We start from the raw sequence: 13440 nt of genomic DNA on the forward strand, positions 1-13440 counted from the left end.
ATTTATACATTCATCGATGAAAACCTGTCCAATATGATGCATGGTAGAAATCAGCTTTTAATACTGTTGGTTTTTTTCTTAAAGAAAACTGAAGAGAACAAAAAATAATAATAATCATGAGATCCCTAATGTGATGTTGGCAAAGCTGACTTCTACCAAAGTTTAATTCTTTTAAAAAATGTCCAGACTGGCTCATTAGAGCAGTGTTTCCCAACCTTGGCAACTTGAAGATATCTGGACTTCAACTCCCAGAATTCCCCAGCCAGCAATCGCTGGCTAGGGAATTCTGGGAGTTGAAGTCCAAATATCTTCAAGTTGCCAAGGTTGGGAAACACTGCATTAGAGGATCGGTTTGCGATGCTTTGAACGCTCATTAATAGCGGCTTGGCAACAATTCTAGCCCTCAAGGCTGCAGAGGTAGAAAAGAAGGTGGTAACCATGTCCTTTGGGGTCTGGACCACCAGACAAATTCTTACAGTTTTCATAAGGTGTCTGTACCACTTACTAATACATTCTAATACTGAAAGGAGCATCAAGTGATTAGTGCAGTTACTTTACCGTTCATTTAGGTCAAGACTTATTCTTCTAACACCTGGAACTTTCTCAGCGGATTCCCAGTTTACAGCAACTAGAAAGTCTTTGGCCATCAGGAAGGAGGAGGAGTCTCCTACATAGAAGGAGTCGTGACAGGAGTCCACGTGGAGGCAAGTCTAGCGTGCACTGAGGCATCATACTGACTTTCAGCAATATCTGTGGGTGCCCCGTTATCATAGAGGGGAGAGCCCGAAGAGGTCGTAGCGACGGAATGAGGAAGTGTGGGGTAGTGGGTTGTAGAGCCTCGCAAAAACTGGGATCCTATCCCACTGGGCATTCCGCCTGACTGTGAGATGGGTGAGATGGTGCTGTTGCTCACAGACCACAAGTTGGGATATTGGCTACATAGGGAAAGGAAGAAAAAAACACCAGGTTTTCCATTTGTAAAGGGCAGCCTCCTTAGCGAAAGGCTAAGTAATTTCACATATATACTTCTGCAAACTATGGCTCACTTCACTAGGTATACTATTCTAATATAGCAGTGATGGCAAATATTTTTTTGCTCAGGTGCCAAAAGGGCATGCCCACACCCATAATGCAATGTCTCCCCCCCCCCCATGCAAGCACGCACAACCCTCCCTGCTGTCCCCTCACCATGCACACTGGCCAGCTGATTTTCAGCCTTCTCTCTCTTTCCTTCCCCCTCTCTCTTTCCCTCTCTCCCTCCCTCTCTACCCCCCTCGTGTGTTTGTGTGTTCCCTCTTCAACCATTTCCAAAAACAAGGTGAGGGTTGGTTGTTGTTTTTTTGGTAATGCTTTCTTCTTTTGGGGTGCTTTTTACCATAGGATTTAAATCAAGAGTTATTTCAGGTTCCCAGATAAATGAAGCTCTTTCGTCGTCCTGCTGTGACTCCCTGTTGGCTGCCTGACATCATCCCTCCCCTCTCAGTCACTCCTTGCCTGGCCTGACAAACTAAGGGTGACGGTGGGGGTGGAGACTCATTCCATATTCCAGACTGTGAAGAAAGCGTCCCTGGTATTTGCCTCTCATGAGCACTGGCAGAGCTGGAAAATATCACCTCTGGCTGAGTGGGGTGGGAATGGAGATTTTGCAATAGCCTTCCCAGGCCATGCCCACTAAGCCACGCCACGGCCACCAAGCCATGCCAACAGAACCAGTAGTTTAAAAAATTGGATTCCACCACTGGTACAAACTATAGCTATATGGGGATGTGTGTGTGTGTGTGTCACCTCCATGGGACTCATGCAGAAATGAATGTCTGTTTTCACAGAGTTTTCGTGGTTATGGAAGAGGGCTTACCTGGAGCTGGTTGGAGGACCGCTACTGTGATTCATAGGCAACATACTTGTTGGAGCTGGGACTCCTAAGCTGGACCAATTGTCATGGCTCTGAAGCATAGAAAGGCATGCTGAAGAACTGTCTCCATAGGCTGCTGAAAAAACAAACAATTTGTATAAGAACATTCCATAATTTCAATGACCTTCATCAGTATATTTGACTTCATTAGGAATTGTTAGAATGTATTTGCATTTCTAGTAATGATATAAGGAGGTTTAAAAATATTGCATGTGGTTCTATATAAATATCCAATCATTTTGCAATCCTTTCAATATAGACCCAAAGTAAAGGTCAATCCTATATATTTAGCCCACAAAGTTTCAATGGAGCAGGGACATATTAACTTTTCAGAAGTAATATGCAATATTCATAGGCTTTTTTTTTAGTCATTATTCTATAATCAGGTTTGAAAGAAATGAACAAAACATGCATACATAGATAAGGAGTGAAATTCAGGAGATTCTTAGGTTCTAGAGAACTGGTAGTGGAGACATTAAGTAGTTCGGAGAACCAGCAAATACCACCTATAGCTGGTCCCAGAGTGGGATGGGAATGGGGATTTTGCAATATCTTTGCCCTGCCATGCCTACCAAGCCATGCCCACAGAACTAGTAGGGAAAAATTTTGAATTTCACCCGATGTAGATGTATACAGTATATATAGATAGCACTGATGATGATATTAGCACTGATGATGTTACTCAGTTAGGATAATGAAATGTATGTAAGAAAACAAGCAAGCTTAAGGAGCACCAAGGACCCCACATATATCTATATATATATCATCATCACCATTATCATATATCATCATCATCATCATCTACCTATCTCATTTTGAATTAATCCATTGCAGGATAGAAGATTGCTTATGCACTATAATCTATATGCTAGCTATAATCAAAAGCAGTTTGTATAAATATTTTCCAACGTCTTAATCTCAAGCTAAAAGATAGTGACTGGCCCAAAGTAGCCAGACAGCTTTCACCAGCATTAGACCCTGAGTCTTCTGCTCTTAATCCAGCATTTTTACTGCTACACCACATTAAATCAGATTTCGATCTAGCCTTTACCACCCAGAACTGAACTAATGGTCCGGTTGCTGAATTACAACTTCCATGGTTCCAAGTATAATAGTCTACAATGGAGGACAGTCAGATTTGTAGTTTAAGAGAGTCATGTATTCCACAGCTCAGCTGTATATTCACACTGAGATCTGTTAGTATCCTATGAAATAAAAAAAACTGGAGGACATTATAAAGTACTTACTTGGAGAATTGGTTCTATGGGTGTATGGATTTGGATAAGGGGCAGGACGATGATTTCTTAACGATGAATACCTTTCACAACTGTGAGCAGGAGAGAGTGACAGAGATGTGCCAAATTGGGAATGAGGACTGGCAGGAGGACAAAGAGTTCCTGTTCCAGGAATTAGCCAACCACCTACTGTAAAAATATGAATAATATATTTTCACCAATATATAGCAGGATTATTTGTCCAAGATGACAGCAGCTTGTTTGCACACATCAATTCTGGAATGTCAAACCTATTTTTAACTCACATTGAAACAATAAAAATGGATTTCAAGCTCTTCTTGATCCAGTAACTTGTGGCTATAAATAGCTTTGTTGCGATGCCATTACTGTGTATTTACCCATCTCTGCTGATCAATGGTGTGCTATAAGTGAAACACTGTGACAATACCATTCCTACACACTAAAGCAAGAAAACCCAAAACCAAAGTACCATCAGGAATAATCTCATATCATGAACATAAGATTTTTATAACCTCACATTTCTCATCTCTCTCTCTCTCCTACACACATGTACCCTAATCTGGGAGATAATAATAAGAAACGATTGAACTGTAATCTTTTGTTATCTAATAGCTTTGAAGAAGCAATGTAAGAAAAGCAAAACACGCTAGTAAACATACATTTAAATAAATGATAGCCATGGGTCTCTATGGAGAGAAGGGTGAGAGAATTACACAATCTATGTCACTCTGGAAACCATCTTAGTTACATTCTGCGTGGAACTTTACTATATTGGCATGAAATAATGGGAATTGAGCCTGTAATGTCAGACTATATCTTCTGTCATTTCTTGCATCGCTGAAATTACACGAGAAATATTCAGAGAGTGGCACAGTAATTCTAGATACTCAGAGTGTGAAACTTAGACAAAGGGAAGGGTTCTGCTAATATTTCTAATTAACCTAATCAAGTTTCTGATCCTCTTTAAGACTTGGTGCTGTCCTGTCTCAAGGATTATTGAATTCTATCTGAAAACATCAGTGAGATTTTAGTGGGGATATTCTAGACTTTGCATGTTGATATGTTTGACCAGTTGATTGATACATTTGAACAAATAAAACAGACTGTAAATACCAAATTACACCAGCCTTTTTCTTATCCCACTTAATTTAAATACGAGAGACATAGAAAATGATGTTGTTTTATGGTTAATATTTTATGTGCTCTAAGAGGTTAGCTTTTCTACATTTTTAAGTATAAAATCCTAGATTTTTTTAAGTGATTATGAGAAAAACAGCAGAGGTCAAGTTTTTACAATTCCAAGTCACACTTTTAATCCACATTACATGATATTTTCACTGGTTAGTGATGACTTTTCCAAGTTAACAGGATTTTTTTCCAATTCTATTTGGAAATGACAGCAATTGAACCAGGGAGCTGCTACACTCAAACTATACATTCAACTACTGTGCTATGAGTGCATTCAAAATCAGAACACATTTCACTGTTTAATCATCTTCTCAACCTTGGCAACTTCAAGCTATGTACTGACGGGGGAATTCTGGGAATTAAAATCCACCCAGCTTAACATTGCCAAGATTGAGAATCACTTCCCTAAACTATCTAGAGATCCAGGAATGTGGAATCTCCCAAAGTAAATTCCTTTGTCTCTTATAATTTCTTTCTTGGTTCTCATTATTCAGTAAGAGAAATAGGTCTGTCCCAGTTGATTGATACACAACAAAGAACATTATAATATTTACAGTCTTCAGCATTAGGAATGTAAAATTGTAATACCACTTCTCAGGCTGAAGTATATTGCAATACCCGTTTGTTTGTTTTTAGAAAAGGAAGCTTCTAAAAGATACAAATTGTTGGTGAAGATTATATTTTATGAAATATATATTCATGCATTTTTATTCATGAACAATGTTCTTAACTACATAACAAAATGGAACTGATACTGGAACCAAACTGCTTTGAGAGTGTTCCATTTGAAAATGGTATAACAAAAATATAGCTTTCAGAAGAGAGTTTAGACCTACATTGTGAATATTGTGATTGCTGACTGTCTCCCATTTCATCCATCATGTCTTTGTGATCACTTCTGTCAAAGAAACACAATTTGTTAGCAAAAGTATTAAACAGCCTAATGAAATGCAATGGTACTGTAAATGCAATTAAAAGCAAACAACGGCTCTCACCTTTCTTTTGCATCAAGGAAAGCTTTTGCAAAGGGGTTATATTTTATCTTTAATGCTGTTATCTACAAAAAATGAAGAAGATAATTCAAATTCAAATGTAATTTTAATTATTTCATTGTTAATTGAAAAGATAATTCAGTAGCATTACTGCTAATTTCACTAAGGTTTTGGCAATTTATTCTGGTAGGAAAAAGCCCAGAATGAAATTATAAAAACTACTAAGACTGCAAGAGCAGGCTTTGAAATCCTCTACAATGTCCTCTCTTTGCCTTACTAAGATGCCTGATTTTATTATCCTATTAAGGAAGTACATAAAAGGGACGTAGAGTGGAGGGAGGCTACACTAAAAACAGTTATAAAAAGTGTCAGGTTCCGGGTAAAAAGAGGGGATAATATATTGGAAGAATTTTATTAAGAAATGAGCTGTTGTTTCAGCATGGACAATTTAAATACAAAGGATTTATATCATAGTTTCACTCATTTTTCAATGACATTTAGACCCACGTTAAAAACTTTGAAACAATTATGTATAAACAATTAACAGAAAAATGATTAACTACTGGATCTTGCTAGACTTTAGCTTGCTATACATTAATATGATTTTTTTAAATTAGTTGATAATCATTAGCACTTAACTAATTTAGCATAAGCGCTTAACCTCAATACAATTCATCCTGTTTCCTTCAACATGGAAGTTTTGTTTACAAACAGGAACCTTATTTCTCTCTCTGGAGGACCTAAACATTTATTCATAATCTATTAAAGCATAATGTATAATCAATGCTGAACCTTCTATGTATCAAAGTGGGCAGTAATAAATATTAAAAGCTAATGCAGAGCAAAGAGAAAAAAGTGTTTTACAAAAAATTGGCAGTATTTTTATAGGAGGGTCACAACATGAGAAAGAGTAAGAGTTCAATAAGTATATCTATGTAGGTCTCCTATTACTTCATTTATATTTATATACAGTATTAGCTGATTAGGACGATGTAGTTGTATTTTTTAAAATGTAGGTTTTAAACAATCTTGTATAGTATGATAAATTGCTTAGTGCTGTCAATAAACAAGGCTGTTTGGATTCAAAGTACTTTAAAAAATGATTTGTATAATACAGCTATTTTCTACATTAAATAATGATAATATGTATTGAGAATCAATACACCTTCAGTATCTTTTAATCAGACTCATTGAATAAGCCCATTATGTATCAGATCCCAGTCCTGTATAAATCTTCTTGGAAATAAATTCCATATAATTGAGTGGTGTTAAATTGCAATAAAATTGTGCTTACTAATATAAACAAAATAAAGAGGTGATTACTGATAAAGTCTTGAGGTTAACTGAAACATTTTCCAAACAAGCAAAAATATCAGAAGACTTTTTTTTTAAAAAACCTCAAAGAGCAGGATGCTTCTAGTTGACAAGATCACTTGATATTCTCCTGAAAATATAGTTGTTGTTTTTTAATGGTCAAAATAAAGCAGTATCATAGAATTGTATCTACCTTACTTCATTGCTAAGATCTTTTTATCCGAGAGACATTTCTCCTACTTTCCAGCAATTCCATTTCTTTAAATACTCACCAGAAGTGAACTATTACTGCATCTCCTTTGTAGCATCTTTTAAAATTCTTGTAAACAGTTCGCATACCCCTAATTTTAACATCCCCCTTCTCACTCCAGGTCCCTTTACTACTTTGAAGAAGAGCAATCCATGCAGGCTCTTCCACACTTTATGCCTACCTCTTCGTTCTGGTAAGCAGTCACAGCTATAAACTGTGTCTCTGGGAAGGAATGGCTGGTGATCATTCGCTGAGGGCCACCAACTCTCACTATGTGAATCCTAGGCTCATACTTGTGCAAGGAGTTCAACATGATCTGTTGGTGTAAAGAACAATGGAAACAAGTACTGAAAGAGTGATAAACAACAGTATTCTGAGACTGCAACATCAACTGTTGCAATGTTTTTGGCTTTTCAATAAGAAGAGAACAAATTTGCTGACCTAAATCTAAAAAAAAAAGAGAGTACAGACCTCAATACCTATTTTACCTTTTGTCTTTCCAGATGAACAATCAAAACCAGAACATTATATCTATGTTCACTTTCCAATTTTATCCAAGGTAGGAAAGCAACATTAATAGTTTTGAAATAAACTAAGATATTAAATCATTTCAAATTGATTTATTATCTTGGATTATTTTAAAACTGGTAATTACATTTTGCCAAACTCTAATTAAATGTTTATAATTTGATTTTCATCTTTCATTATTGCGGGAGGAATTAAAGAGTTCCATGCAAACAGCTTTATTCATTTTTCAGAAAGCAAGTTATTATCTACACATAACCAATATTACCCAATAATAACTATCACTGCAATGTTTTATAAATTGACCACAGTACAAAAATACCCTTAAAACTGGTTTTATGTGTGTGCAGACAACTTTAAGTAATACATTTCCCTAGAAAAGTAAGGGGAAACTTATTTTCTTAGCTGAGTTCCTGAATGACAGTAATAGCATAACTGCAAAAACATTCACTCAATAAAGGAAATATTAGCTTTGAGATCTCATCAGAACCAAAGATTTTTTAATAACAACAAAATAAAACCAACCAAGGCCCTTTGGGATCACGTTTTATACCTATCATACCCTAGGATTCTTTTTAAAGGTGTTTTTTTTAAATCCTGCATTTACTATTTTTATAAGTGAGTGAAGGCAGCAAACACACCTTTTTCATCTTCCTATTTCTCCCTATAACAATCCTGTGATGTGAATTGGGCTGAGAGAAAGTGACTGGCCCAAAGTCACCCAGTTGGCTTTCATGTCTAAGGGAGAATTAGAACTCAGTATCCTGGTTAATAGCCTAGTGCTTTATCTCATTTTTTTCTTTTATAAGAATCTTAAACTACTAAAATGCATAGTTAGTGCTGCTAATAATAATAATAATAATTTCAGAACAACAATAATGTGGTGTCTTGGTTAAAGAGAAGGGAATAGTTCCTCTGTAATTAAAATTATAACTTTTAACTTTGTTTTTTAACTAGCATAGTACCTGGTATATTCATACCCACTACTGGAACAAAAATCATACAAACTACACAGGTTACTACTTAGGCATCTCATTTTACTATTAGATTTAACAGTTTTGCTAATATATATTATAGTATCAGAAATACTTGAGAACCAGGCTGAAAATGTATATTTGTACAACAATATACAATTAAACCTTTCTAATATCAGTGATCAGCATCGTACTGTAAGTCACTTAAAATGTATCTGTAAATTGATTGAAACTTTCTTGTTGCCAGATTGGATGCTAACCTGTCATCTTTCTCTCTTAAAATAATACAGGTATTAGCCACTGAAATATTTACATTACAATTTCACATGACTAACTTTCCACACCTGATACATTTTTATGAAGAAAGCATAATGAACAGAAAAATAGCTATTAATATGCCCTATGATCACAACAATAAGTGAATGTGTATTTAAATGAAAACATGCTTTGATATTTTCAAAGTTTTACTAGTTGTTGGTCCTACAATTACTTTTTTTCTGTGTACAAAGAGAAACTTACTAATAAAGTTATCATTAAGATTTTCTTAGCAATCATATATTATGTTGCTGCCATTTTTACATATTACATATTACCCCAAACCCTTAGTAAACTGGCCTCTGATTATCACTTTGGTTAGTCTTTATGTGGCTTGCAAATATGCTGAGAAAGGTGCATGCCACACATCACTTTCTCCAAGTCGTCTTTATACTTTATCTTGGAATAACACCCTAGGTTTAAGGATGTTGAACCTCCAAGAATGTTGACAGAAATATGCAACACCAGATTTTGGCACCCAACCATTGTATCTATTTTCTGCAGTTAATATTAAAATGGAGTAGAAAAACACTACAGAAGTTTCCCCTGTGGCTAATTTTGTCCTATAAAAATACAAGTTAAATAGAGCATCCCTCCAATCCAGAACAGGGGACAATTTTGTTAAAATATTTTAGAGCCATCCCAAGAAAATTTGTGCTAAATGATCTTGTTTTGCATTACACTGCCACACAGACCCAAGACTCTAGTCCAAAATTTAATTTGGTAACAATTAGGGCGAGACATTAACAGTTCCAGGGTTCAGGACTGCTGCAAGATATTTGGTTGCTCAAAAAAAAAAAAGGTATTCTTTTTAATTTGGTAACAATTAGGGTGAGACATTAACAGTTCTATCATTCAGGACTGGGGCAAGATACAGTATTTGGTTTCTCAAAAAAAGATATTCCAAATGTCTATGAAAATAATAATTAAGAATTGTGCATGCCAGATATGACAAATTTACAAGAGGGTCTATACATCCAGGCTGCAGGACCCAGGACCCAGGACCCACAAGAACAAAACCCATTTCTCCAAATCTTAAATAGAATCACCTTACACAGAATAAAACAGCTAAAGTTGGTTTCCTAGGATGCTTTTTGGCAGGAAAGGAGACACTCTGAAAGTGGCCAAAAGGATTAACAAGCCCGCAAGCAGGGCCTTCTGTAAAAATACAGTGCTCAAAAAAATAAAGGAAACAGTCAAATAACACATCCTAGATCTGAATGAATGAAATATTCTCATTGAATACTTCGTTCTGTACAAAGCTGAATGTGCACAACAGCATGCGAAATTGATTGTCAATCAGTGTTGCTTCCTATGTGGACAGTTTGGTTTCACAGAAGTTTGGTTTACTTGGGAGTTATATTGTGTTGTTTAAGTGTTCCCTTTATTTTTTTTGAGCAGTGTATTTCCCAGAGTCCTTAAACTGGAAAATAAAAGGCGGCTGAAGCCTTAAGAATGGCTATTTAAAAGGCAACCCACAGGACAGACACCATATGTGTTTTCAATAGGCGCTCACACGCGCTACACATTCGGGCTTTCGTTTCTTCTGCAGCAACCTAACCTTAAGGAGTGAACCGGACCTGCGGCCTCTCGACAAAGCACCTTGCTCCTTCTTTTGCTCCCAGCCCCAGAGTGCATTTTTTTGGGGGGTGCCCACAGAAACACTTCATTCCCACGCGCGCCCTCCTCACCTGGCCTCCCCCGTTGAGCTTATTGGTGAGCTTGACCTTGCTGAAGGACACGGGCGCCTTCATCCAATGGGCGCCAAAATTGGGCGAATCCGGGTGGATGTAGACGCAGCTCGGGGCCTGCGGCTCAGGCTTCCCGCCCGGCACCCATTCGCCGTTTACGTACTTCCAGCGGTGGTTGTCCGCAGCCACAAAGTCCAGCAGGAAGGAGTACATGGCGTTGGGGTCGAGCCCGGACACGCTGGCCTTCAACACGGGGAACATTCGCCTGCAGGGAGGAGACGCAAGGAGCGAGGAGAGGCGGGAGAAGACACCGGCGGCGCGCGGCCTCTCGGGCCAGGCCTTAGGCGGCTTGACGTCGAAGGCCTTTCCTGCCCAGAAAACAGACCCTCCTCCGCCCCAAGTCGAGGAGGCCTCGCCGTGCTTTTTGACGCTCTCTGGAATCCAACGTAAAGAGAAACCTGCTTCAGTTTTGCAGCCTGGTTTGCGGCTGCTTTCAAGCCAGCGCAGCCGATGGAACTCCTTGGGTTGGATTCCCCAAATGAACGCGCATTGAGAAGGACCCGGCCGTTACTTATATTTATATAAATGGGGAGGGGATTCTCATTTCACCCTTAGAAAAGAAGCCTTTTGTAATACATATACGTATACAGTACGTACGTATGTACGTACGTACGTACGTACGTACATACATACATACACCTTTGAAATTTGTTGGGCATAATTGGTGAATAATTTGGAAGGAGGCTCCTCATGGCCAAATTGACAAGCAAGGGTGTCTTACATTGGATTCTATATTTTTTGTCTCTTAGGAATAAGCAGTTCTGAGGATGAAATGCAAATGCTGGGGGGGGGGGATGTATCCCTATAGGATATATGGCCACCAAAGCCACTCTTTTGTTCTCAGGTTGTGGAAGTGAACTCCAATTGAAGTCATTTTGAAGGATACACTTTGATCCTCCCTTTGATTTGGGAGAGTCCTCTCCATTTCAGGTGAAATTCACTTGCATATTAGAGCCAGGGTTTGGATTATAACTCCCTTTTTTTAAAAAGTAGTCTTCCATGGGTTGTGATTGCAAGCTTTCATAAATGGGCTAGATGGCCAAAATAATTTTTAAAAACATCATCCCATTTTAAAATGGTCATGGAATGGAAGGTAATCTTTAAAAAAAAGTCTGATGGGAAAGATCTTGACTAGAGCTGAAATTCTACAGATGGAATTTTGGAATATTGTGGCATTTCACAATTCCACAATAAAATCCTGTACCCCATTAGGAAAACTAATGTTGCTGCCTTGACTGAGGAAAGGTCTCATCTCTTGAATGGAAATTCAGGCTGCGGTCCTCTTGCTTTACAAATTGACTGGACAGGATTGCTTTAGGTTAAGGGCTACAAGAGGAGAGGAAGGGGAAGGGAATAAAGAAGACTGAGAGGCTGCAGGATGACTGGTGGACAGAATGTAGAAGAGACTAAGAAGGGGTGCCAATGGTTAAGCATTAAGAAGATACCTCCCGAGAAAAGAATGGGACCTGGGAAAGATCACGGAGGGAATTTCCTCTTTTAGCTACAATTGGGAGCAGAAGGCTTCCAAGGGCTTTGGGTGACTGATTTCCTGAAGTCCTGGCCAACAATTGAATTAGTACAGGAGAAAGCAAAGTGAAAAGAGGGAAAGTATCCACCCAGAAGCAACCTGAAAGCACCAATATATTACTGTCTTTCTCTTTCCTCCTACCTTCCATTTTTGGTGACAATCATCTCATTGGTGAGTTCTTTGAAGCGCAACCACAGCTCGCTGTCCTCCAGAGTGACTCGCAACTCCCTCTCGGTAGGATCCCCCTTTTCTCTGCCAGCCTGTAGCTCGTTCTCCACAGCGCTCAGCAGATGATCCACTTGATACTGCAGGCTCTTTCCAGAGCTGTCCGTGGTTGGAGAACCCATCTTATTGACCACCTACCAAGCCACCGTTAATACCAAGATGCTTCTCCAGTCTTTTGGTACCCAGATGCTCTCCGCCTTGGAAAAATGGTCCACAACAAGCTGTAGTGAGAGAGGGAGGTCAAAAGCACTCTAAAAGTAGATGGTGGGGCGTGAGACAGGTCTGCAGTTTGGGGGCAGAAGGGTTAATTCCACTTGACCTCTCTGGTCCACAGTCACTTGAAACAAAACTAGTTAAACAGGGGAGCAATTAAGCCCCTGGTATAAATATCCTTGTGACATCACGATGCCAGTAGGGGGCTCACCTGATTGGAGGACAGTCTCTTTGATGTGTCTGTCCCGCCCACCTGATTGGCTCCCTGCGGCCATATCAGAACGGAGCCCAGGGAAAGCCTGTGATGTTAATTGCAGCCAGTGGGATTAAACGCAGCTATTTTATGTAAATCTGCCTCCAAATGTTTGCACCTCTATCAAAGCCGCCCGGGCTGCAGTTTCAGCAGCCAAAGAAGGAAATGGCCCAGGTCAGTAAGAGAGCCATAACCGGTAGGCGCTCCGCATTCCCTTTGCTTATTCCAGTAGCACCATTTACCCATCCAAAGATGTGTCTTACTACTTCTGCAAAGAGCAGGATGGTTTGGATCAAATTCTTGTGGGTAGGGGCATACCATGAGAACGTTAATAGTCATGGATCCATCACTCCAAACTTTGGTCTCCAGTGACCGGATCTTATAAGCTCACCTATTTGCATATCAAGGTTGTTTGGATCAGTGGGACTTTGATGTAAAATGAGCTGTGACTGTGGCATGAGGAAAAAATGGTTATTTACTGCCAAGAATCTGTTTTAAGCATGCTGCCCATTTACCAAAGGAGGCTAAATCAGGAACACTTTGTGTCCAGTTTTTGAGAGCTTTTAATGATGCATTAACGGGAATCCTCACATATTTTAAATGTGTAAGAGTTAGGGTTTTTTGTCCCTTTAGTGCTACAACCCTAATGAAATTAAAACAAACTGCAACAGTGAAAGATTCTTATCTTTCCATAATACAGAAAACAACTCCCTTTTCTATAGAACTTTATAAATAAAAACCAAT

The 13440-nt window shown here is 38.6% G+C and overlaps 1 protein-coding gene across 2 annotated transcripts; it reads right to left on the bottom strand.

The window, feature by feature from the left end:
• Window positions 1-321: 321 nt before the first annotated feature.
• Window positions 322-10938, bottom strand: TBXT (T-box transcription factor T). Of its 2 annotated transcripts, none has more exons than XM_070740243.1 (7): window positions 10418-10938; window positions 7094-7228; window positions 5352-5413; window positions 5193-5254; window positions 3160-3336; window positions 1856-1985; window positions 322-935 (listed from the first exon to the last, which is right to left on the bottom strand). In XM_070740243.1, exons 1-7 carry the CDS (start codon window positions 10676-10678, stop codon window positions 668-670), a joined length of 1095 nt encoding a protein of 364 aa, XP_070596344.1. In that variant the 5' UTR covers window positions 10679-10938; the 3' UTR covers window positions 322-667. The 2 variants fall into 2 exon arrangements, with proteins under 2 accessions (XP_070596344.1, XP_070596334.1); XM_070740233.1 differs by having other exon boundaries at window positions 1856-1988.
• Between the last annotated feature and the right edge of the window lie 2502 nt (window positions 10939-13440).

The sequence above is a fragment of the Erythrolamprus reginae genome, chromosome 1, assembly GCF_031021105.1.
Source record: "Erythrolamprus reginae isolate rEryReg1 chromosome 1, rEryReg1.hap1, whole genome shotgun sequence".
NCBI classification, from domain to species: domain Eukaryota; kingdom Metazoa; phylum Chordata; class Lepidosauria; order Squamata; family Dipsadidae; genus Erythrolamprus; species Erythrolamprus reginae.

Coding starts and splice junctions, on each gene's coding strand:
- TBXT (XM_070740233.1), bottom strand. CDS start 10,678: ATGTTCCCCGTGTTGAAGGCCAGCGTGTCCGGGCTCGACCCCAACGCC. Junction 5,255..5,351: donor TTCCTTGATGCAAAAGAAAG/GTGAGAGCCGTT, acceptor TTTCTTTGACAG/AAGTGATCACAAAGACATGA. Junction 1,989..3,159: donor CCATAGAACCAATTCTCCAA/GTAAGTACTTTA, acceptor TTGTTTTTTCAG/CAGCCTATGGAGACAGTTCT.